This window comes from Solanum verrucosum, unplaced genomic scaffold (assembly GCF_900185275.1).
Source record: "Solanum verrucosum unplaced genomic scaffold, falcon-dt-bn FXZP01000284.1, whole genome shotgun sequence".
In the NCBI taxonomy this organism is placed as follows: Eukaryota; Viridiplantae; Streptophyta; class Magnoliopsida; order Solanales; family Solanaceae; genus Solanum; species Solanum verrucosum.
Genome location: NW_026019936.1, coordinates 2260477 through 2287742, shown reverse-complemented (window position 1 = coordinate 2287742; position 27266 = coordinate 2260477). Strand labels below are relative to the sequence as shown.

General features: G+C 30.1%; 2 protein-coding genes and 1 pseudogene across 2 annotated transcripts; all 3 read left to right on the top strand.

The window, feature by feature from the left end:
• Positions 1-11657: 11657 nt before the first annotated feature.
• Positions 11658-15372, top strand: LOC125837528 (peroxidase N-like). Its single transcript, XM_049516630.1, has 4 exons — positions 11658-11941; positions 13228-13416; positions 14053-14218; positions 14951-15372. Exons 1-4 carry the CDS (start codon positions 11723-11725, stop codon positions 15370-15372), a joined length of 996 nt encoding a protein of 331 aa, XP_049372587.1. The 5' UTR covers positions 11658-11722.
• A 4612-nt stretch (positions 15373-19984) lies between these two features.
• On the top strand, positions 19985-20794 carry LOC125837267 (protein NDR1-like). The gene has a single exon (XM_049516436.1). The coding sequence runs from the start codon at positions 20063-20065 to the stop codon at positions 20660-20662; it is 600 nt and encodes a 199-aa protein (XP_049372393.1). The 5' UTR covers positions 19985-20062; the 3' UTR covers positions 20663-20794.
• Positions 20795-22452: 1658 nt separating this feature from the next.
• On the top strand, positions 22453-25809 carry LOC125837549 (peroxidase N-like; annotated as a pseudogene).
• The last annotated feature ends 1457 nt before the right edge of the window (positions 25810-27266 follow it).

Genomic DNA, 27266 nt, shown 5'->3' with positions numbered 1-27266 from the left:
TTGGCAAGGACCCTACATGGTTCGCAAAGTGTTATCTGGAGGTGCTTTGGTCCTGTCGGAGATGGATGGCACCGAATGGCCGAAACCGATCAACTCAGATGCTGTCAAAAGATATTATGTGTGAAGTTTCAGTTTGTATTTTCTGTCATTTCCTTGTAATCGTTCTATTTGCTTGTAATCGTTTTGTTTAAAATCTATCCCTATGTAATGAACTACGTCCGACCTGAATTCTCAAGAATGAGATACGTAGGCGGCCTATGTCGGCCTCGGTCACCCCTTTATCCCTTTTAATATTTTTTTCTTGTATTTGAACTACGTTCGACCTGAATTCTCAAGAACGAGATACGTAGGCGGCTATGTCGGCCTCGGTCGCTTTCTTTGTAAAATTCCTATTTTGTCAACCTTGAGGGGAACTACGTTTGACCTGATTCCTGCCTCAACGGGATACGTAGGCGCCACAAGGGTTCAATCATATTTCCCGTAAGATTTCTATTTCTCTGTACAATAGAAACTGGGACAGAATTTTGAGAAGGACTCAAAAATTCTCAAGAAAGAAGATCTCCCCAACAAAGTGAGATTGAAGTTACTTTGAGATTCGTAACTTGGACAGAATTTTTGAGAAAACCTCAAAAATCCCTGTGATTTGCTCGCCAATGGTTAAGGATAAACCAAGACAGTTAACTGGGACAGAAATTTTGAGGATGGCCTCAAAATTTCAACCGGGTCTATCGGCAGTTTAGAACAACTTTGAATACTTCCCAACAAGCAATCAGATAGATCCCAAAACATCAACTTCAAATGACGTCCACTAAGCTTGGCGTGACATGACACTTGACAGTGACATTTTTCAAATGCTACTTTTTGAAAATCTATATATATATATATTTTTTTATTATTATTTTTTTAAACTTTTCCTACATGTTTCAATTATTTTTACATAAAAATGTTTTGTCTTATCTATCAAGAAGCGGGAGATCGGAGAAATCAACCGGAGATAGCAAGACAAGGAGCAGACAACCGAAGAGATCAACACAGATCAGTTCATTTTGTAAAAAACTAAAAAAATTTCTGTGGATGCAGGTCTATAGGTTTGCCTCAAGATCGACATATTCTTCTATTCAATGAATATGAAGAAGTCAAAAGGGCGAAGAGCTCTCCGAATTGACAACTTTTCTGTGGATGCAGGAAATATTTCATGCTTCTTATATTAAGAATTGGGAATATGAGTAGCATTAATTTATTCAAATTTTCAGCAAGACAAGGTTCATAACGAACATGCAATCATGTTCGGAGATGGGACAAATGAAAACCTTGAAGAGAGAAATATTATTATTTTCCAGCAAACTAAAGATACCTGGAGGATATTTATCTGCATTATATTATCAGATATGATAATATTCTTACCCTGAAGGTTATTTATATCGTATTGTCGAATGAGACGATACCACTACCCGGAAAAAGTCATTTATATCGTATTGTCAAATGAGATGATACCAGTACTCCGAGGGTCACTTTTATTTATATTGTCGATTGAGACGATATCACTACCCGGAGAGTCATTTATATCGTCTTGTCAAATGAGATGATACCACTACTCCGAGGGTCATTTCTATTTATATTGTCGATTGAGATGATACCGCCATCCAAAAGATACCCAGAAGATCACATATGTTGCTCGGTGAAGCATTATCTTTATTTGGTATCAATGTGGTATCATCAAAAGAAGTCATGCATCACGAGAAAAGAGATTCATGCATTGCAAGAGAAAGTCATGCATCGCGAAAGAAGAAAAGGTTCATGCATCGCGAAAAAAGATCTATGCATTGTGAGGAAAAGATTCATGCATTGCAAGAAAAGATCCATGCATCGCGGGAAAAAGATCAATGCATTGCGGGAAAAAGATCAATGCATTGCGAGAAAAAGATTCATGCATTGCAAGAGAAGATCCATGCATCGCGGAAAAAGTCATGCATTGCAAGAGAAGATTCATGCATTGCAAGAGAGTCATGCATCGCGGAGGAAAAGATTCATGCATAACAAGAGAAAGAAATCATGCATCGCGGGGAAGCCATGCATTGCAAGAGGAGAAGTCATGCATGACAAGAAAAGAGATTTATGTATTACAAGAGAAGAAAGGAGATTCATGTATTACAAGAGAAATAAATCATGCATTGCAAGAGAAATAAGTCATGCATCTCGGAGAAGTCATGCATAGCAAGAGAAAGAAGTCATGCATCGCGGAAAAGTCATGCATCGCGGAGAAACCATGCATAGCAAGAGAAGATTCATGTATCGTGGGAAAAGGATTCATGCGTTGCAAGAGAAGATTCATGCATCGCGAAAAGAGATTCATACATCGCGGGAAAAAGATTCACTTAGATTCGCTTATCAAAGAAGATTGACATCGGATGCATCATTTTTCTTTGCAACAACGACATCAAAAGAACTATCAACATATTATATCAGCCTATTTTATTTACTTTGACATCAAATGAAGAGTACATTGAAGATTATATTGCAAATATGAGACATAAGCTTTATTTGCTTCACGTCAAATATGATGGAGTTGACGTTAAGCGTTCAAGGAGAGAAATTAAGTGTCAACACGGTAAAAGACACTGTCTCCCATTTGAATTACATTTTTATACTAATGAGTTTTATCTCAGTCTTTGTCGAGAGCATCCAAGAGGATGAATTCTCAAAACAAAGCACAGGTGCGGACGACATCAATTAGGATGCAGCACAACGTGGAACTTTTTCTTAGCAGCGAACTGGGACACAGTCCAAAGAGGAGTGCCAAACTCTTAGGACACGAGCAGATGAGCGACTTCCACCACAGTCAAACCACACCCCTATCAGAAGGCATGTGGGTTATTCTTTAGGTTTGTCGGTTTCAATTTCGCATACGGAAATCTTTGGTCTCTACCGGAAGCAGCTTTCCAATCTGACTGACAATGCACCAAGAGCTTTGGAAATTATGTCTGTGTAAGTTCTTAATTATGGATGTGAAGTGCACCACATTCATGGTTAAGAGGTTGCAAGCATCCTTTTCATACTCGACTTACTTTGTCGCTCCTCCAGAACTGAAAGTTATCTTGCATAATAGATTTCCTTTTCAACCGATTGAGTCGAACTACATGCAGCCTGATTCCTTATGCTAAGGGATATGTAGGCGGGATCAATGTTGAAAACTCGGCTGTATCCAACACTCACTCCCAAATCTTATTTCTCGAGCATTCCGATCTCTTCATAATTCGATATCGGAATAACTTTTGAATTCTTTCAGAATCGTGCGGTAAATCAAGCGTGTCGAACTAAAAGTGGCATGAACTCTCATATAGCCTGAGATATGTAGGAAACCCACTTCCAGGGTTCGGCCATAATTCCCAAAGTCCGTACCAAATCCCTTTTCCAAAGGATGAGGATGTGGTCGGTCAAAATTGGGTTCGTCAATCTCATTTTCCTCATTTTTCTTTCATCAATCCAAGTCAAATGAGGGACAGTTGTTGACACTCAATTTTGACCCTCCCCGATAAGAATTAATCATCGAGCTTCCTAAAATTCAAAATATAATATGACAGCAATTTTTATATGTTATCATAACTCACATGGGAGGAAGTAAGAGTTAATTTGCTAAGCCATTATTGAAGTTTTTTATAATATTCTTTCAAAATCAAAAATAAAATAAAATTGGGACATCAACTAGTTAATGGTTTACCATGTTGTAATATTCAAATATATATGTACATATTTCAACCATTTTTACGTAAACTTTGAACGCATATATTTGAACTTCAACTATGTGTAAGTATATTACGTCATGCATATTACATTGAAGCTAGTTTAAATAGCGGTATTCAAATAAAATATTCGTAAATCTTTTACAAAATTTAGGGAAATAAAATGACCAAGACTTTATAATTTTTTAGATATCTTGCATAATCAACAAGGGATGAGTGAGCTCTTTAATATATTTTTTTTTACGAGTAACTCCATTCTTGTATCTATACCTTGAAATTTGATTTGAATCTATTTTGTTTTTAGTTAATTCTTTTTTTCTTTGTTTTGTTTATATTACTCCTCTTTGTCACGTTCATACAGAATATGGTTGGCAAGAATCAATAATTGACCTATTTCTCTATGTATATCTCGAATGGTGGTTGCTTAAATTTTGTATATTTACAATATGTATGTATATATATATATATTTCATAATTAGGTATATAATTAATATATTTTATGATTATTCGAAAATCATCTCAAAAAGACTTTAATTCTAGTAAGTATTTTATTAAATTAGTTTAGTTTAAGTTACGGTTTTAATTTTGAGTCATTTAAGTTTAATTGAGTTCATTATTTTATTTCGTTGAGATTAAGAAGCTTGTTAGTTAATTATATTAATTCGTCTTATTTAATTACTAGCCGAATTTACTAATTAACTCAATTTGACTAAATTGTTGATTAATTCTCTATTACTTATCTTAGCCATCTAGCCAATTCACTCAATCAATTTTAATTGATTATGTTGGGCCTTTTACCTCTTTCAGCCCAACTCCTAAATGACCCGGCCTCATTAAACCCAGATGCTCACATGGTCATCAGCAAAAAGACGACAACAACTTCAATCGAAGCGGTATGAATATGGAAGAGCAAAACGACGTTCCAACGTCCACTTTTCTTGTCCTTTTCTTCCCATCCCTTTCAATCGTACAACTGCAATAGAAAGTTATGGCGTCCTCGGTTCGCTCGGATGGGCGCCACGTCGAGTGTGAGGACGGGAGATCGATCCCAGCCATCCATTCCCCTTTCCTCTTCCGGAATAGGGCGAAAATCTCAGAAAAAGCATGCCTCCCTTCAATGGTGAAAGCTTTTTCTTTTTGAATTTGAATTTCGATTTGGTCCTTGTCTCATCCGGATTTTTTATCCCTTTCCCCCCAGGTTTTGAACCCTAAATTCCCTCTATAAAAAGCTCTTTCTCCTCATTTTTGAAGGGGAGCCGCAACTCACGTGTATAAAGAATAGCTTACAAAAGGGTCCAACACAAATAGGGAGATCGATTATTCGCGTTCAAGTTTGGTGGTGGAAGTTCGTTTGTTTACCATTCGCCGTCCCGAGTTCGCTGGTCCGAGAAAGGTATAGCTCGTTACCCTTGATTGTTTACTCGTTTGTTTCAGGCCAAGAGTGTTCTATGTTGTTGTGACTGGAATAATGAGCTGCTAGTCCGAATCAGTGTCTTAGTTTGATATGATTTGATTTCTTTTCATTTTTATTTTTTTTTCCTTCTTAAAGTCAACTGAGTGTCTTCCATCTATGTTAAAGCATGTCATATAATCTTTTTTTGTCCCTGCCAGAATGATGTAGTTACATTTCGGTTCTTCTTTTTTTTTTACTTTTTATTTTTATTTATTTCTAGTATAGTTATGGTAGTAGTCTGCTTTGGTTTTTTGTTCCTAACTTGGCTTCTCCACTATATATATATATATATATATATATATATATATATATTTAACACAATACGAGGGTAATTGCTATCTGGGAACTTGCCTCTGTTCTTCCCCTTGATCACATCTTGTTGACAATGATTTAGCTTATATTTAACTCGTGATACCATGCTCAATCTTAGGCTACTATACATTGTCATTTAGCCGATATTACTTTTATTTCTTTTCAACAAGTAACCCCCGTCCCTGTCTAGTCGGAAAACATTTGTTCTGAAAATAGCATGTCTTTTAATTTCTTCACTTGGTTTGGTATTTCTACTCGATAGTGCTAATTCTCTCTAGATGTATTTGCTTGTTTATGCTGGTTTATGCTAGTGTCCAGCATATGATAGTTGAGTCATAAATGTTCTTATTTGTTTTATTTATTTAATCATTCCTAGTCTCTTTTCTTTCCTTTGCCATCTAATGGTCCAGTACACTATTGCTCCCAACGTCCATGCTTATTTTGTCGTAGTGAATTAGCATTGTTAGGTTCTATTGGAAGAGTTATCTTGGCTATGGCATAAGCTATTTGATATCATAATGTGTGGGCAATTTTTACTTGATGTCTTTTCTTTATATTAATTTATCAATGGATGACGCTTATGTATTTCTTTTGTTTTCTGATGCATGTGATTTATTGACGAGTCCTTTGGGACTTAGGCCTTTATCCTTGCATTGCTAAGGGGCCGTTAAGGCCCGATGTCCTCTCCTCCTTGAGTCAGCTGTCAGGGAAAATTAGGGAAGCAGGCGCACAGGCTAAAAATAGGACTTTCACGTTCTGAAAATTTGAAAAACAAACTGAAATACAGTCTGTATACAGCCGTATACAGCTGATATACGGGTCTAAACATTGAAATACAGGTCTGAGGTGCAGGACACAGGTTGCAGGGGTTAAAATATATTATATACATTCGGCATACAGCCCGAGATACAGGAAACGGGATTGATATACAAGTTGTATGCGCTGATATACAACTTGTGTATACAAAAACGCGAATGATCTAAAGTCCTAAAATCAGAATCTCAGGCCCAAATTTGAATTGTTTTCCCTTTGCTCTTACTTATATGTTTATTATGTTGACTAACATCTTGTTTAATTATGGTTTAACTTAATTAAATTTCCGAAGATGGCCATTTCTTTTTTTTTATACATATATACATATATACATATATCTGAATTAAACTATTTCATACTTAGCTTTGTTTTTTCTTATTAGTCTCGTCGCTTGAAATTACTTACCTCTAGGATTAACCTCTTTAGTTTATTTCCCTTCTTAAAAAAATAAAAATAAATAAATAAATAATGATAGTAATAAATAATACTAGATTTTTTATTTTTTTTATATATATTTTATTGTTCCATGGTCAGTTTCATTTTTATTAGTCCCGTCAACACTTGAGGTTTTCCCTTTAAAAGTTTTCTTTTAAGTTATCCCCCTTGATAAACAATAATAATAGTAATAAATAAATAAGTTTTTTTTTACTTAGTTAAAATTCCATAATTAGTTAAAATAAATGAGTTCTTTTACTTTATTAAACTTTTCAAAATTAGTCAAAGTTGTGTGTTCTTTACTTAGTTAAATTTTAAATTTTTTTTAGTTAAAGTAAATGAATTCTTTTACTTAGTTAAAATTTCAAAATTAGTCAAAATCATTTTTAGTCAAATCGTCGGTCAACCGCAAGTTAGCGGACATTCCGAGGGCCTAACACCTTCTCGGAATGTACATTTGAACTCGAACCCTTTTTCAATTGATTTTATCTGTTTAAATCTTTTGAAAAATCTTGTATTTTTTCTTGATTTTTTACTAAAAAATCAAGTGGCGACTCTGTCCTTTGGAAATTCGATTTCTCTTAAACCATAAGTTTAATCGATTTTTCAGAAACTCAGTCATTTTCCCTTTACTTATATTTTTAAATAAAACACTTAATTTTAAAGTGGATGATAAGTAATAATATTCGTGTCAAGCCAACCATCTCTTCTTACCAAAGACCTTTCATCTCATGCCCAAAAGTATTGTAATATAAGTGGTATCATTTGTACTTTTGCTCATATTTTGTGTTAGTCTTTAATTTTTATCCCTCATAATAAAGTTTCTTTCACAGGATATAAGTTTATATTTTCGCATTATAATATTTCATAAGTTATGTTCAGGCGGGACTTCAGCTTCTAAAAAATTAGTAGGCACAAGTTCAATTGCTATAGTACAAAAATTAAAAACTAGCCCGTTTTAAAGAACAAAGCGTATATGGTATAAGCGACCTTACTTCAAAGCCGCATGACTTAGTAGAAATAACGCACATTAGCCACTTTTTGGCCCGATTCTTGAAAATAAGTTCTAGAGTATCAAATCTCACAAGTGAAACTCGAAGAAAATATCCTAGAGTTTTGTAAAATTTCAAACTCCACAGCAATGACTATTTTTCTATTCCGGTGTCGGGGTGGGGTGGGGGTGGCTATTTGTGTAATTCTCCCTAGGAATTATGATATATAAATTTTGGGCTAGGATGTAATGGGCTCAATAAGACTGGGCTTATAATCGAATATATTGAGGTCTGAATATATTATATATAATGGGCCTTGTATACATTCTTCATGTTTCTATGGGAAAATGGGCCGTTAATCGTTTGGGGGAATTTTCGCAAATAGCAACAATAATAAACTTAATTATGTTTCATAGCTATAGTTTGCATAGTTGCGGGTTGTAGCTACAGTTTAAACTGCCTCGTTTGTATAATTCGCGGGTGAATTTGTATAATTCGTGAGTACGTTTGTATATTTGAGCTAATTTTGTATAAATTCGAAATAACGAATTTATACAAACACAAACATCTGAACTTTAAGTAATTATACAAATTATATTATACAAAATTACATTATACAAATGTTGTACAAATTATATTATACAAAATTACATTATACAAATGTTATACAAATTTTGAATTATACAGACGTGTGAATTATACAAACTCGAAACCCCAACCCACGTAATTATCACTGAATGTTGGTCGCGAGTGGTAATTAACTAAAACTATTTCTATGATGACTAATTAACTAGTATACGTTTGCTTAACCATGTATTTTTTCCTAATTGTTTTCCTCTTATAAGTTCTAGTCTTATCAATCGTCTTCCATATATTATCAAAAATAATTTCAACGTGTTTATCGTAAAAGTCAATGTTTTGGTACGAAAAGAAATGCATAACTACTATTATAGTCCAAGAGAGAAGATATATTAAAGATAATAATCATGCTATCAACGTAATTAAGCACTAATACATATTAGAAACAACTAAAAAAACACAATGTTATTGGAACATTTTTTTTATAATTATCATGCACTATAATTAAGTTCAATCCAATTAATTAATTAAATTATCCCTCAAACATAACTCACATTCATGAACATGCTTGTATTTTCAATATAATAATATAATATAAAACTTTCAACTCTTAACTTTCCTTAGTGATTAATATTATAATTAAGTAAATGGTTATACATTTTAAGTTTCATACAAAAACCCTAAATGGAACCGCCATACATCATGCCACTACCAAAAAAAAAAAAACTAAACAATGAGTTAAAAGAAACTCGTCGTTAATAATATAATGTTATTTTGATAATTCGTTACTAGCTTATCCATTATTAAATAGTATTAGCGACAAAAACTTTCTGTTTAACAATAAAAGATATTGTCCATCACTAATTCTTTTTTTTTAGTGATACACCACCTTAGAGCCGTCAATATGGGCTAGGCCCGTTGGGCCGGCCTGGCTTAACCCGTGATTTAATAGGGTTGAGCTACAATCTTTGAAGCCCATTTAAGAAAATGGCTTTTTAGCCCGGCCTGAATAAGCATGTCGATTTGTGGAGCTTAAGAAATATGGATAGGGTCGGCCCGTGGGCCAAATAAAAATAAAATAGAGTATTAGAAAGGAAAAATTGTATATAATAGCAAACTATTAATTCAAATTAAATGCTATAAATATAGTTTGATTTAATTGTACCCCATAACAAACTGTTGCTATTTCGCCTCTCTCCTGGTAAATCTCGCTCGCCACTCTCATTCTCTCCCTCGCCTCTCTCACTTTTTATACAAGCGTAAATGTATAAAATGCGTTTGTGTTTGTATAAAGTGAGAGAAAATTGTATATATACATATATTTTCGTTCCCCTCTCTCCCCTCTCCCAGATCTCACTCGCCACTCTCCTAGATCTCGCTCGCTCACTCGCATCTTTCACTTTATACAAAAACGCAAATGTATAAAATGTGTTTGTGTTTGTATAAAGCGAGAGAAAATTATATATATAGATATATTTTTGTTCCCCTCTCTCCCCTCTCCTAGATCTCGCTCGCCACTCTCCCAGATCTTGCTCGCTCACTCGCCTCTCTCCCAGATCTTGCTCGCTCACTCGCCTCTCTCACTTTATACAAACACAAATGTATACATTGTGTTTGTATAAAGCGAGAGAAAATTGTATATACAAATACAAATGCATATATTTTCGTCCTATACACTTATGATTATACAAATACGATCTTCCCTTGCCCAGTTTTCTTTTGTCTTTCTCTCTTTCTCGCTTTATACAAACATAAATTATACAATTGATCTTTTGTATATGTATACCAAAATAGATTATACCACTGCTTTCTTTTGTATATGTATAGCGAAATTATACAACTGCTTTCTTTTGTATATGTATAGCGAAATATACATATTTATGTTTGCTATGAAGCGCAATTATGAAAACTATAGCTATAGCAGACAAATATGATTTTTGTGTTTGCTATATGCGAAAGTTGCTCTATTAAAAATAACAGGAGTCTACACTCAAAATCTGTGTAAAGTTTGAAATATCACAATTTAAATACAAATTATGTTTATAAAATATGTACTACGTAAAATAAAGTTTCTAAAATTTCTAGGGAATCACTATATAGGCCATAGCCTATGGAATATTATCATAGTTTTTGTGTTTTATTATGATCATTGGAAAACAATTAGGTTAATATTTCTATTTAGCTATTTATGTTTTTACTTGAAATCAAACTTAATAAATATTATATAGATAATTTTATTTGTGTATTTGATTAATAAGTAGTAAACATTAGTCGATATTTATGATAATATTTTTAAATTATAATTTAATTTAAAAAATTATAAAAAATATACTTCTAAGAAAAGAGGCTGGGCAACGCACTTGTGGGTTGGGCCGACTATTTTCTGGCCCACATAAAAATGGGTTAGTCCGACCTTGCCCGTCAAATTCTAAAGCATGCATGGGTTAGCCCGGATGAAGTGGGCCAGCCCAGTGGCGTAGCTATCCTTAAGTCAGGGTGTCCAATTGGACACTCTTCGTCGGAAAATTATATCGTATATGCAAGTAAAATGATAAATAAAGTGGTTAAATAACCTATTCTGGACATCCTTGACATAACAATATAATGTAGTATAGTGGTTTTAGGCGCCTTAAAAGAGCAAAGATACACAAATTTAAAATGTTTGTTTGTTCGAATCTCACTAGTAGCAGTTCTTTTTTTCGTGAAATTTCTTGGACACCCTTTGTGAAATTAGTGGCGGAGCCAGAAATCTTGGACACCCTTCGTGAAATTTCTGGCTCCGCCACTGGGCCAGCCCATATTGACAGCTCTACACCACCTAATAACTTATATATAAATGAATTTTATATTTATTAATTGATCAATAATCATCTATTAATCATGTATATACATTAGGGTTCAAATACATTAACATGCACATACAACATCCTTACCAAAACATAACAATAAAAAATTCGAATCCAGTCGCTAGAAGTCAATAAAGATCGAAAGAAAAAAAATTAATCGTCACTGGTCACTAAAATTTAATATACTATGATAAGTAATTAAGAACTAAGCCCCCATTACCATAACCATGCAATATTAAAACCTTTATTTTCTTCACTTTCCACAGTGATTAGCATTAAGTAAATTGTAGATTAATTAGTTGTAGATTTTAATTAAGTTTGATTTTAAAAAAAAAAAGAAAAAAAAAACTAAATGGTGCCGCCATACATCATACCACTATAGCTTATATTAATGAAATTTTTAATTTTTAATCATCCCTTAATCATGACTATAAATTAGGGTTCAAGTACATTGACATGCATTCACAACCAAACGTTTAGTCATTAAAAGTCTAAATTCAATCGTTCTGAGTAAAAAAAAAAAAACAATTGTCAAGAGTCGATAATAAAATCATGAAGACTAGACCTTGTAATTTTATTTTATATTTCCAAATTGTGACTTTCTTGGTGTTATTTGTAGGTGTGAATTCTCAATTAACACCAAATTTTTACTTAAAAACATGTCCAAATCTTCTTAGAGTTGTTCGTAGAGAAGTTCAAAGTGCAATCAAGAATGAAATAAGAATGGCTGCTTCTTTGCTTCGTCTTCACTTCCATGATTGCTTTGTCAATGTGAGTTTTTATGTTCGCTGACGATATAATTAAACTTGTTATAATATAAGACCGTTTTACCTTATTTTAAAGTTATTATTAGGCCAAATACATATAAAAGGGCTTAAAGTTAGCACCAACTGTCATTTAGACATCTCTACTTGTCAAAAATGTATCATGTGATTAATTAACACCCATAGCTAACATATGACTCAGAATTAACCCGTGAAAAATATATCATATGGTGATAACAACATTATTACTCTAAGACTCCCTTTTTAATATCTTTATTTCAATTTTTTTTAAATTTAAATTATGCATATTAATCGTATAATTTTTTTAAACTATGAATGCAATTTAACCGGCTAAATGAGTTATTTATATGTTGTATTGTATGTCAATCTAGTTTCATGGTTTGATAAATTTATACACCGTCAATGCACAAAATTCAAACTTTACAGCTGTCTACGAGTTAATTAATTAACTTCTATATATTGACACAATATTTAAATATTTTGTACTATCTATTCATTTAAAAAATATTTGTATCAAATTAACTATTCATAAGAAGTGGATAATTAGTAACGAAAAAAATAAACAAATCATCACTTGTTACGACATACTCCCTCTCCCTCTGTCCCTAATTACTTGTCCACTTTTGAATTGTCACACATATTAAGAAAACAATTAATGACATAGTGAGTTTACCATTTTATCCCTACTAATTATAAAGTGGATGAAAAGTTCTACATTTTTCAAAGTAATAAGTCATTTTATTGAGGGTATAATAGGGTAAAAAAAATTGTCCTTTCTTGATTTGTCAAAATGGACAAGTAATTAGGGACAACTATAAAAAAAAATGGACAAGTAATTAAGGACAAAGGGAGTATTAAAATACACTAACCATTAATACTTACTTTTAAAGATGTCTCTAACGTACTTTTGCTTACTAGATTACAAAATATGTACAAAGTGTATAGATTGTGTAATCTTTATACTAAATATGCACATATATTATATATGATATAAATACCTATACACAAAATATACACTGATATTTCGACCATATTGATAAATAAATTAAACTAACGGTATATATCTTTTAACTTTTTCTACTAATTTAGATTACAAAATATGTACAAAGTGTATGGATCATATTTTTATGCTAAATAAACATGTATATTATATATAGTATACATACATATACACAATATATACACTGATATTTCGATCATATTAATAAATTAACTAAACAAACGATATATATCTGTAATTTTTTCTACTAATTTTATTTAATAAAATTGTAGGGTTGTGATGCATCATTGTTGTTGGATGGAAATAGTAGTACAAGTGAGAAGTTTACTCCAGGAAATTTGAACTCAGCAAGAGGATATGAAGTGATAGACAATATAAAAACTGTTGTTGAGAATACATGTAGTGGAGTTGTTTCTTGTGCAGATATATTAGCTATAGCTGCAAGAGACTCAGTGTTATTGGTAAGATTTCCTTTACGCTATCAGTGCAATTTAACATGTTATATATATAAAAGTGATTTTCTTAATACAAATAGAATTTTTTGTTAAAGTTATTGAGCCATTGAACTCGTAATTGATACTCTAGTTTTGCCTAGCTCTACATTTAGGTGAACTGATTATAAAGTGAAACACTATTCTTGATTAATTTAAATTTTACGCACTGATTATGTAAATATATTTTTTATACGTTCAATAAATTTTATAATGTAATAATAGGTTAATTATCATTTTTATCAAATTATCAATTAATATTTACAAGAGATTTACATGGACTTATGTACCTAGTAAAAAAAATCTAATTGTGTAAATATTTTACATTTTTTAAAGGTAAATTCATTTGATGTCTGATACTCGCTTTTAAGGCTCTAACTAATCTTGATTATTTCCTATATACATGGTGTCTAGTACTTGCTTTATCGACAGAGTCCTGAATAATTCAGATTCACGCTTCCTAAGGCCCGTTAAACTAAGTAGCGCTCTCTATCATGATTTTTTCTCTTTTTTCCTTTTCAACATATGAACTTGAGATCTCTAATTAAGAGTGACGGAATCCTATCTATCTCATCAGACTAATTAATTTATTAACTGTATTTTCAGAGTGGAGGGCCATTTTGGAAGGTGTCATTAGGGAGAAGAGATGGATTAGTTGCTAATTTTTCTGGATCAAGTAATGGACTTCCAGCACCATTTGATAATCTTAATACAATTATTTCTAAATTCCAGGATGTTGGATTAAACTTAACAGATGTTGTGAGCCTATCAGGTAATATTTAAATATTTCTTTTACAAAAAAATAAATAAATAAAAAATTATATACAATAATATATATAGTAAAGATATTTTTCTTATATTAGGAATGTAATTTTAGATAAAATAAATGTAATTATATCATAGGTTGTGTTTTAAGTGAATGAGAGAATCATAACTTGCTAAAAACTTCGTTAACTCTTTTTTAAAGCAGGATTACTTAAATTTTTTATTATTATTTGGTGACAAAAGTTGTTCGTCGTTTCTTTTAAGTGCAATAGTAGACTTGTTGGAGGCGTATGCAAGAGGGGGTCATCGGGTTCACGTGAACCCATGCTCCCCTCCCGAAATCATATATGTTAGTGTTATACTTTTAATTTTTTTTGTTAAATATAGATGTGTGAACCCACACTCGAAATATCATATAATGTGACGATGATTGGGCGCTTCTCTTAGTGAGGTCAGAAACTTGAATTTTATATCTATCTTGTTTTATTTTTCTTTCTAAAATTGAGTAACACATCTCTAAGTGGTAATTGATAGCAATTTTGGTGTTTTAATTAATTAAGCATTTCAATTTTGGACCTATAATTTTAAAATTTTAATGATTTTCAATGATAAGAACCTAAATGTCAAACCGATTAGATCCACCTTAATTTTCATAATAGTGCACCCATCATTCCAAAATTCTGGATACGCATCTACTTGTGCTAACCCTTTTTAAATGTTTAATTGAATATTATTGTAGGTGCACATACAATTGGATTAGCAAGGTGTACAACATTTGACAATAGATTAAGAAACTTCAATGGGACAAGTTCACCAGACACAACATTAGACACAACCTTAGTAAGTGAACTTCAAAATTTGTGTCCATCCACAAGTGATGGAAACAACACATCCCCACTTGATAGAAATTCCACAAATTTATTTGACAATCATTATTTCAAGAATTTGATTAATGGAAGAGGACTTCTTGAATCAGACCAAATCTTGTTCTCTAGTGATGATGCTATAACAACAACAACAAAAACCCTAGTTGAGACATATAGTAATAGCTCTAAGTTTTTCTTCAATGACTTTGTTAATTCCATGATTAAGATGGGAAATACTAGTCCTTTAACTGGATCGAACGGTCAAATCAGGACGAACTGTAGGGTTGTTAATTAATTTGAATAATCAGTATGTAATACTGTGTTACATTGTTCGAGCACTCCAAAATGATGTTGTACTTGTGTCAGATCCTCCAACGTACACTTGCCAGTATTTTTGAAGAGTTTGAGTGACATAGTTAGTATGTACTAGTATAAGTTGTTGTATTGTGAGGTATAAGTATGATATATGTTGCTTTTGGACCTCTTAAAAATATTGTCACACCAATATTGGATCTGTTATAAATATATAACTTTTGGATGATCCGCCACATATCTGACAGTATTTTTAAAGGGTTTGAGCACTACATATAGTTATTATGTACTAATATAAGTTGTTGTATCGTGAAATATATGATCTTATATTGAACTTTATGAAGAAATTGTAGTTTTCGTATTCTCTTTATTTTCACTTTTGTCATAACATTTTAGAATTTATTGAGAATATAATTAAGTAAATAGAGGTATGTTAATACTCTAACTTAAGTTTTTTTTAGTGAAATGGTCATACACTTCAACATGATAGTGAAGCAAACAAAGTCTCTAGGTTCGAGTCTCATGTACTCCATCATGAGCTTTTACATGAGATAAAGTCACACACATTAACATTAGAGTAAGCAAAGGTCGTCCTGAATTCAGGTCTCACTGTCACCCATTATTCAAAAGAATTTCCACGTCGTAGTTGGCCATAATAGATTACAATTAAGCAAATACATAATTCAATCTAATTCAGTAACTTTCTGTCCAAAATATTATTCTATAAAGTTGTGTCTAAATATGTTACTACCAAGAAAAGTAAAAATTCAAGGGCCAAATCTGCAAAATCAACTAACCTGATCTCTAGTTTCATTAGAATTGGGCTAGAAATGAAAGTTATCAAGAATTGGACTTAACTTAATGGGAAAAATTTCAAAACAACAATATTTTAGCTTTTAATGGGACTCCTTAGCAATAGTTTCACTATTTATTTAAAATGTCAATATTTTAATTTGTTAAGGATTGAGTTATGTATTTATTTTATTTTGATTAATTTGAAAGAATACAAATAATTAATAACTGAATAGAGAAAATCATGGAACAAAAAATTTCAAAAAAGGTAAAAAAATTTTGAAGTTAACATCAGTTACGTTTTTGAAAGAGCATATGTTGCCATTTTCCTTTCTAGCGTTTTTTTCTTTGTTCTTAAGAATTTCAATTTTTTTTTTGAAAATAGTATTTTGTATTTTATATCTTATATGAGTGGAAGTGTTGGAAAATTTCTAATGCCCTCTGTTTTGGATATTTAAATGTTTGAACTTCTTTGAATATGTGTTCATCCGAAATGTATTCGAATACCTAATGATATGTATAACTAATTTAAAATACAAAACATGTTGGTATTGATTTATGATGAATACAACTCTTTGGCATTCTAGTTCAAGTACAAAAATAAAGGCAGTTGTGTAGTATATACCAAAATATAAATACAAATTAGTTGTAAATCGAAATGATATTGAAAAATACAGTTGCGATGAATACATAGAATAAGTTTATTCAAAATAAATTGTATTTATATTTCAATATCCAATTTTGTTATATTATTATTTCACTTTAAATTTGCAGAAAGTATTTTCTAGCTTAGTTTTTATTTCAAATATCAGGTTGTATTTCAATATCATTTTGTATATCAAACGCAGAATGAATACCAATAAATTCGTATTCCCCTTCTTGTGATATATTCGTCGCACAATTTTATATATTATGTATTCATAAAACTATATTGCTTTAGCCAAATAAAATACAAAATATGTCTTACTAAGTTTGTATTTCAAATATCAGGTTGTATTTCAGTATGATTTTGTATTTCAAACGAAAAAATGAATACCAATAAGTTTTCATTTCCCTTTTTATAATGTATTTGTCACAATTCTATAAATTATGTATTCAATCATAATATATAGAATTGTGACGAATACATTATATACCTATTTAAATTACTACAAACTAAAAAAGAAATACAATATTTTAAAATAAAAATACAAATGATGAGTAAAAGAAAAACAATTGACAAACAAAAATTAATATGAATACAATTGTGGTATGAATACAATTTTGTAACCTTCTTATTTGACTTTGTCTTTCTTCTTCTTCTTCATCTACTATGTTCTTTTTTCCGATTTTTTTCTATCAAAATCGAATCTGAATCCGTATTCACTTGTGCATTAGTAACCCTATAAGCAAAATTCAAAATTATTAAATATGAATGTATAAAAAAATCAAACAATATATGATGTATGTGTGCTAATGTAGTTACTACAATCTACTAAATCTCAAATATGAAAACAAAATTTTTGATAATTTGAATTTCGAAATTATCAAAAATTAGAATGTATTAAATATCAAACAAAATAAACATACATATGAATTTCTAGATTCTCCAAAATCTGAAAAATTAAAAGAAAATCACAAAAAAAATTGAAAAAATTGAAAATCATAACTATTTGATGAATAACTAAACAAAATCACATAATAATTGAAAAATTCGACTGGAAATCCGTAATATATAGAATCGGTGATTTAAACATCAAATCAAAATAAATCAAAATGGATAATGAAAATTACCTTGCCAATAGAGAAATCTGGTTGAATTAATAAATAGATTTCATTTAACAATAAAGAAGATTTCTTGATGAACAACAATTTAGCACCTTGAAGAAAGATAAACTTGAAACGTTAAAGGTGGGGAAGACGTGAAAAGTGGGGAAGAAACGTGAATGGAGTTGAAAAAAGGTTAATGTGTATTGGTTTAATTTTTTTTCTTTAAACGGTTATTGATATATAATTTCGTCCAATATAGGACTTTTTCCATAAATAAAATTAATTTTAAATACTAAAATCTGAATACATATTATTTTATAAAAATATTGTCATTCTGCCATTTTAAATAAATATTTTAAAGTATTGTTATTTTGACTAATTATGTTAGGTATTATGACTTAATTGCTAATTTTCCCTAACTTAATTACTTGAATTATTCATGGGCTATCCAAAAAGCCCACTTACCACAAGAACATCACCTTGTTGAAGATGTCACGTCAGCACAGAAGGTGCCCAAGAAATGAAAGTTATCAAGAATTGGACTTAACTCAATTACTTGAATTATGAGAGCCCACTTACCACAAGAACATTACCTCGTTGAAGATGTCACGTCAGCACAAAAGGTGCTTAAAAGTATAGAAAAAAAAATTCAAGAGGGGGGATGGTAGGATCCTCATTAAATTAAGATGTCTCGCTAGAATTTCGATAAATTAACTAAATAACTATACCAAAAAGGAACAATCGATTAAAATTTTCTGACACCTAATTAGTTGATATCTCAAAGCGAGTATTAGATGCCGGCCCATGAAAAAAAGAAAATATCAATTCTTGAGAAGAGCTTTAATAATTGGGTTTATTATTTGTTTTTTTTTTAAAAGACCTAGATTTTAAAAAAGTCTTTTTTAAAATACAGTCTGGGTCAACTAGTCTTTGTGCTTTTTATTTTTTATTTTATATTATCTTCCAAGAAGTTGTATAAGTAATGACAAAGTGCTTTGTAACTTGTCAGAGGAGTAATTAGACGAGTGTGGGGGACATATTTAAATTTCATGGAACCATATCCGATAATATTTATTTAAATTATTTACATATACTTTTATAATAATACTTTTTCTTATTCACCAAATACCAAAAAGGTTACTTATTTATCAAGAATTGGACTTAACTCAATTACTTGAATTATTCATGGGCTATCCAAAGAGCCCACTTACCACAAGATCATTACCAAATTAAAGATATCACGTCAGCACAAAAGGTACCCAAAAATATAGAAAAAATGAATTCAGGAGAGGGTAATAAAACCCTCATTAAGATAAGATGTCTCTATGATTTTGATAAATTTATTAAACAACTACACCAAAAAGGAACAATCGATTTAAATTTTTTGACACCTGATTAATTGGTATCTCAAAGCGAGTATCAGACGCGGGACCATGAAAAAAAGAAAATATCAATTCTTGAGAAGAGCTTTAATAATTTGATTTATTATTTGTTTTTTTAAAAGACCTGGATTTTAAAAAAAAAGTATTTTTAAAATACAGGCTGGGTCAACTAGTCTTTGTACTTTTTATTTTTGATTTTATATTATCTTCCAAGAAGTTGTATAAGTAATGACAAAGTGCTTCGTAACTTGTCAGAGGAATAATTAGATGAGTGTGGGGGGACATATTTAAATTTCGTAGAACCATACCCGATAATATTTATTTAGATTATTTACATATATTTTTATAATAATACTTTTTTCTTATTCACCAAATACCAAAAAGGTTACTTATTTTTCTAAAAAATATTTTTCGCAAAATAATTATTTTTTTCAGTCTTCCTTTCACACTATTGTGCAGGACATGTTCCAAGAATTTAATGGAAACCACCAACTAACTTGTCTATAAGTACAAAAAGCAAAAAAAACAAAAACAAAATGAGGGGTAAAGTAATAAAGTCATTGACCCAATCACTCAAGTCTTTAAAAAAGCAAAAAAATATAATTGTTGAGAATCAATATATACCTTTAAAAAACCCACAAAAACTTCTAAGAATATTGTTCCACCACTTCTCTCTACTCTCATTTCCCATCTCTTCTTTCATCTCTTCTGATACTTCAAATCCTGAAACTGTCTCTCTGACTTCCCAACATGTCGGATTCACGTGCTCGTGATTGTGTCAAATTGATATTGAGTTTAGGCGTCACAGCTCTGGTCCTATGGTTAATTCTACGTACCACGAAGCCCAAATGTTCCATCGGAGATGTTTACGTGCAAGGCCTTGACAAATCAATCAACTCCAACAACAACAGGACGAATCGTGACAACCATATATCATTTCAACTAAATTTGAAGAATGAAATGAAGGACAAATCTGTTCGTTACGACAACATTACCCTTAGTTTTTACTATGGTACAAATATGAGTTACCCTCTAGGTAATTTTACATTTGATAAATTTAAACAAGGTAAAGATAAAGAAGCATCTAAAAGTGGCATGATTGAGGCACATAATATGCCATGGGATAATGCAATTAAGGCTGTTTCAAATAATTCTAAGGCAATTATTAGAGTTGACGTGAGTACTAAAATTAGGTACAAAATTATATTTTGGTATACTAAAAGACATCATTATTTTGTGGAAAATAAAGTAGAAATTGATGATAGTGGTAAATCTAGTGCACAACAAATTAGTTGTTGTTTTGGGATTTTTGGATTTTTATTATTTGTAATTTTGTCATTTTTACTTTAATTGTTTTAGGGTTCATGAAAAAGGTGAAGCATCTTTTAATTAATTAATTTAGTGCACTTTTTGTTATTCTTTCTTTCCAGGTTGTAAAGGACTTGCATTTATTAATATTCATATTTTCTTTTCTTTCAACAATTATTATTGGATGTATATAGTTCTTTTTATTTCTTTAATTATTAATTCGAATTTGTGTCACATACGATAATAAATCATTAATGGGCTTATATTGTTTGGATTGTTCATCATATAAATTTAAGGATTTGATAATATGAATTTGTGTGTGAATACAAATACTAGAATATGTACAATAAAATGTATATTGTTATTAATTGACATAATACATAGATGTGTTATTTAACTTAATTTCAACTAACATCTATACCTTCTAACTTTCAGTGTGTATAATTAGACACTTAAACTTGTATAAAATTGAATAGATAGACATGTTCATCTTATGTAGCATCATACATGACAATTTTGTGTCTTACGTGGAGTCTTACATGTATTATACCACATAGAATACGTATGTCTACTTGTACACATTCAAAATTGAAAGGCGTAGAAGACAATTGATGTCAAGTAGAAAGGTATATTTTTGTATTGTGTCTTATTAATTAAATGGAATATCTTATGAATAAAATATTATATGTTTATTAAAAAAATCAAATTTTATTGATTTTAGTTCAATAGTTAATTAATCAAAATATACAACTATATATATATATATACACGACATCGGAGCCCGTGCTAGCACGGGCCCAATATGTATCATTTTTTGTTTCAATTTATGTGACAAAAACAAAATTAAAGAGTTAATCAAAATAAAATAGTTTAAATTTTTAATTATTGTTAACTATGGTAAAATTTTTTTTATGTCTTTTAACATTCTAAATTGCTAATTATTGTTGTATGATAATATCTTTTACGCAATTTTGAAATAATAAAGGTTATTTCTTCTTTCTCAATTTATGTGGTACTAATAAAATTTTGAGATTCAATCAATTTTTTTTGTCTTTAAAATGTTCTATTGTTAATTATTGTACTTTCTAAGTAATTTTCAAATAATATATATTATTTCATTTGTCCAATTTATGTGTCACCGATAAAATTTGAAGAGTTGATCAGATCTGTTACATATTTTTATATCTTTTGAATATTTAAGTAAATAATTATTGTGATTTATAGTATTTTATACAATTATTTTAAAAAAATTAAACAACAAACAAAACGAATTCATCATAAGAAAATTACCAAATCATCCTTGAATACATCAATAATGGGTCCCACTTTTTGTTTAAAAAAATATGCATATTGGGAGGATATTTTTGTCCAAAGTGGAAATAGAATAAGTATAAAACATTAAAGTCTTTTAAAATTTTAAATTGTTAATTCTTATTGTATGATTTGTAATACTTTTACGCCATTTTCAAATAATAGAGGTCATTTCTTTTTTCTCAATTTATGTAGTACTAAAAAAATTTTGAGCTTCAATCAGTTTATTTTGTCTTTGAAATATTTCTAGCTGTTAATTGTAGATTAATTAGTTGTAGATTTTAATTAAGTTTGATTTTTAAAAAAAGAAAGAAAAAACTAAATGGAGCCGCCATACATCATACCACTATAGCTTATATTAATGAAATTTTTAATTTTTAATCATCCCTTAATCATGACTATAAATTAGGGTTCAAGTACATTGACATGCATTCACAACCCAACGTTTAGTCGTTAAAAGTCTAAATTCAATCGTTCTGAGTAAAAAAAAAAAACAATTGTCAAGAGTCGATAATAAAATCATGAAGACTAGACCTTATAATTTTATTTTATATTTCCAAATTGTGATTTTCTTGGTGTTATTTGTAGGTGTGAATTCTCAACTAACACCAAATTTTTACTTTAAAACATGTCCAAATCTTCTTAGAGTTGTTCGTAAAGAAGTTCAAAGTGCAATCAAGAGTGAAATAAGAATGGCTGCTTCTTTGCTCCGTCTTCACTTCCACGATTGCTTTGTCAATGTGAGTTTTTATATTCGCTAACAGTATAATTTAACTTGTTATAATATAAGACCGTTTTACCTTATTTCAAAGTTATTATTAGATCAAATACATATAAAAGGGCTTAAAGTTAGCACGAGTTGACATTTAGACATCTTTACTCATAAAAAATGTATCATGTGATTAATTAACACCCATAGCTCACATGACTCGAATTAACCCGAGAAAGATATAATATCATATGGAGATAATAACATTGTTACTCCAAGACTCCCTTTTTTAATATCTTTATTTCAATATTTTTTTAATTTAAATTATGTATACTAATAGCTAATTTTTTTTAAAAACCTATCAATGCAATTTAACTGGCTAAACTGAGTTATCTATACGCTGTATTGTATGTCAATTTAGTTTCATGGTTTGAAAAATTTATACACCGTTAATGTACAAAACTCAAGCTCTTCAGCTGTCTACGAGTTAATTAATTAACTTCTATATACTGACTCAATATAGAAATATAAAATGTAGTTACATGAAATTAACTATTCATAAGAAGTGGATAATTAATAACAAAAAACTAAACAAATCATCACTTGTTACAACATGTAAAAATACATTGATAATTAAAATGCAACCATTAATGCTTATTTTTTAAAGATAATTACGTCCCTAAACGTACTTCAACCAACTAGATTACAAAATATGTATAAAGTGTATAGATTGTGTAATCTTTATACTAAATATGCGCATATATTATATATAATATACACAATATATACACTGATTTTTCTACCATATTGATAAATTAATTAAACGAACCATATATATCTATAACTTTTCCTACTAATTTAGATTACAAAATATGTATAGTGTATCAATCATATTTTTTATGCTAAATAAACATGTATATTATATATAGTATACATACACATACACAATGTATACACTGATATTTCGATCATATTGATAAATTAATTGAATGAACGGTGTATATTTGTAACTTTTTCGACTAATTTAATTTAATAAAATTGTAGGGTTGTGATGCATCATTGTTGTTGGATGGAAATAGTTGTACAAGTGAGAAGTTTACTCCAGGAAATTTGAACTCAGCAAGAGGATATGAAGTGATAGACAATATAAAAACTGTTGTTGAGAATACATGTAGTGGAGTTGTTTCTTGTGCAGATATATTAGCTATAGCTGCAAGAGATTCAGTGTTATTGGTAAGATTTTTTTTACGCTATCAGTGTAATTTAACCTGTTATATATATAAAGTGATTTTCTTAATACAAATATAATTTTTTTTGTTAAAGCTATTGAGCCATCGAACTCGTAATTGATACTCTAGTTCTGCCTAGCTCTACATTTAGGTGAACTGATTATAAAGTGAAACGCTATTCTTGATTAATTTAAATTTTACGCACTAATTATGTAAATATATTTTTTATACGTTCAATGAATTTTATACTATAATAATAGGTTAATTATCATTTTTATCAAATAAATTAATATTTACAAGAAATTTACATGGACTTATGTCCCTAGTAAAAATAATCTAATTGTGTAAATATTTTACATTTTTTAAAGGTAAATTTATTTGATGTTTGATACTCGCTTTAAGGCTCTAACTAATCTTGATTATTTCCTATATACATGGTGTCTAATACTTGCTTTACCAACAGAGTCCTGATTAATTCAGATTCACGCTTCCTAAGGCCCGTTAAACTAAGTAGCGCTTTCTATCATGATTTTTTCTCTTTTTTCCTTTTCAGCATATGAACTTGAGATCTTTAATTAAGAGTGACGGAATCCTATCTATCTCTTCAGACTAATTAATTTATTATTTATTTTTTCAGAGTGGAGGGCCATTTTGGAAGGTGTTATTAGGGAGAAGAGATGGATTAGCTGCTAATTTTTCTGGATCAAGTAATGGACTTCCAGCACCATTTGATCATCTTAATACAATTATTTCTAAATTCCAGGATGTTGGATTAAACTTAACAGATGTTGTGAGCCTATCAGGTAATATTCAAATATTTTTTTTACAAAAAAAAATAAAAATAAAATTATATACAATAATATATATAGTAAAGATATTTTTCTTATATTAGGAATGTAATTTATATATAATAAAAGGTTGTGTTTTAAGTGAATGAGAGAATCAGAACTTGCTAAAAACTTCGTTAACTCTTTTTTAAAGCAGGATTACTTATAATTTTTTTATTATTTGGTGACAAAAGTTGTTCGTCGTTTCTTTTAAGTGAAATAGTAGACTTGTTGGAGGCGTATGCAAGATGGGGTCACCGGGTTCACGTGAACCCATGCTCCCCTCCCGAAATCATATATAGTAGTGTTATATTTTTAATTTTTTTGTTAAATATAGATGTGTGAACCCACACTCGAAATATCATATAATGTGACGATGATTGAGTGCATCTCTTAGTGAGGTCAGAAACTTGAATTTTATATCTATCTTGTTTTATATTTCTTTCTAAAATTGAGTAACACATCTCTAAGTGGTAATTGATAGCAATTTTGGTGTTTTAATTAATTAAGCATTTCAATTTTGGACCTATAATTTTATAATTTTAAAATTTTAATGATTTTCAATGATAAAAACCTAAATGTCAAACCGATTAGATCCACCTTAATTTTCATAATAGTGCACCCATCATCCCAAAATTCTGGATACGCATCTACTTGCGCTAACCCGTTTTAAATGTTCAATTGAATATTATTGTAGGTGCACATACAATTGGATTAGCAAGGTGTACAACATTTGACAATAGATTAAGAAACTTCAATGGGACAAGTTCACCAGACAACATTAGACACAACCTTAGTAAGTGAACTTCAAAATTTGTGTCCATCCACAAGTGATGGAAACAACACAACCCCACTTGATAGAAATTCCACAAATTTATTTGACAATCATTATTTCAAGAATTTGATTAATGGAAGAGGACTTCTTGAATCAGACCAAATCTTGTTCTCTAGTGATGATGCTATACAACAACAAAAACCCTAGTTGAGACATATAGTAATAGCTCTAAGTTTTTCTTTAATGACTTTGTTAATTCCATGATTAAGATAGGAAATATTAGTCCTTTGACCGGATCGAATGGTCAAATCAGGACGAATTGTAGGGTTGTTAATTAGTTTGAATAATTAGTATGTAATATTGTGATACGTTGTTCGAGCACTTCGAAATGATGTTGTACTCGTGTCAAATCCTCCAACATACATTTAATAGTATTTTTGAAGAGTTTGAGCAAATAGTTGGCATGTACTAGTATAATTAAGTATGATATATGTTGCTTTTGGACCTCTTAAAAATATTGTCACACTCATATTGGATCCCTTAAAAATATATAACTTTTGAATGATCCGCTATATATATGACAATATTTTTAAAGGATTCGAGCACTACATATAGTTATTATGTACTAATATAAGTTGTTGTATCGTGAAATATATGATCTTATATTAAATTACTTAATGAAGATACTTTAGTGTTCGCCTTCTTTTTATTTTCACTTATGTTTCTAATATTCTAACTTATGTTTTTAATGAGATGGTTATACACTTCAACATGGTAGCGAAGCAAACAAAGTCTCTATGTTTGAGTCTCATGTACTCCATCATCATCTATATATCTGTAACAATTTAAGCTTTTATATGAGATAGAGTCACACATATTAACATTAGAGTAAGCAAAGGCCGTCCTAAATTCAGGGCTCACTGTCACCCATTATTCAAAAGAATTTCCTCGTAGTTGGCCATAATAGATTACAATTAAGTAAATACAGAATTCAATCTAATTCAGTAACTTCCTCTCCAAAATATTATTCTATAAAATTGTGTCTAAATATGTTACTACCAAGAAAAGTAAAAATTCAAGGGCCAAATCTGCAAAATCAACTAACTTGATCTCTAGTCTCATTAGAATTGGGCTAGAAATGAAGTTATCAAGAATTGGACTTAACTCAATTACTTGAATTATTCATGGGCTATCCAAAGAGCCCACTTACCATAAGAACATTACCGGATTAAAGATATCACGTCAGCACAAAAGGTGCACGAAAATATAGAAAAAATGAATTCAGGAGAGAGTATAAAACCCTCATTAAGTTAAGGTGTCACTATGATTTTGATAAATTTATTAAACAACTACACCAAGAAGGAACAATCGATTTAAATTTTTTGACGCCTGATTAGTTGGTATCTCAAAGCGAGTATCAGACGCGGGACCATGAAAAAAAAAATCAATTCTTGAGAAGAGCTTTAATAATTGGATTTATTATTTGTTTTTTTAAAAGACCTAGATTTAAAAAAAGTATTTTTAAAATACAGGCTGAGTCAACTAGTCTTTGTACTTTTTATTCTTTATTTTATATCATCTTCCAAGAAGTTGTATAAGTAATGACAAAGTGCTTTGTAACTTGTCAGAGGAGTAATTAGATGAGTGTGGGGGGACATATTTAAATTTCGTGGAACCATATCCGATAATATTTATTTAGATTATTTACATATACTTTTATAATAATACTTTGCTTATTCACCAAATACCAAAAATGTTACTTATTTTTCTAAAAAATATTTTTCGCAAAATAATT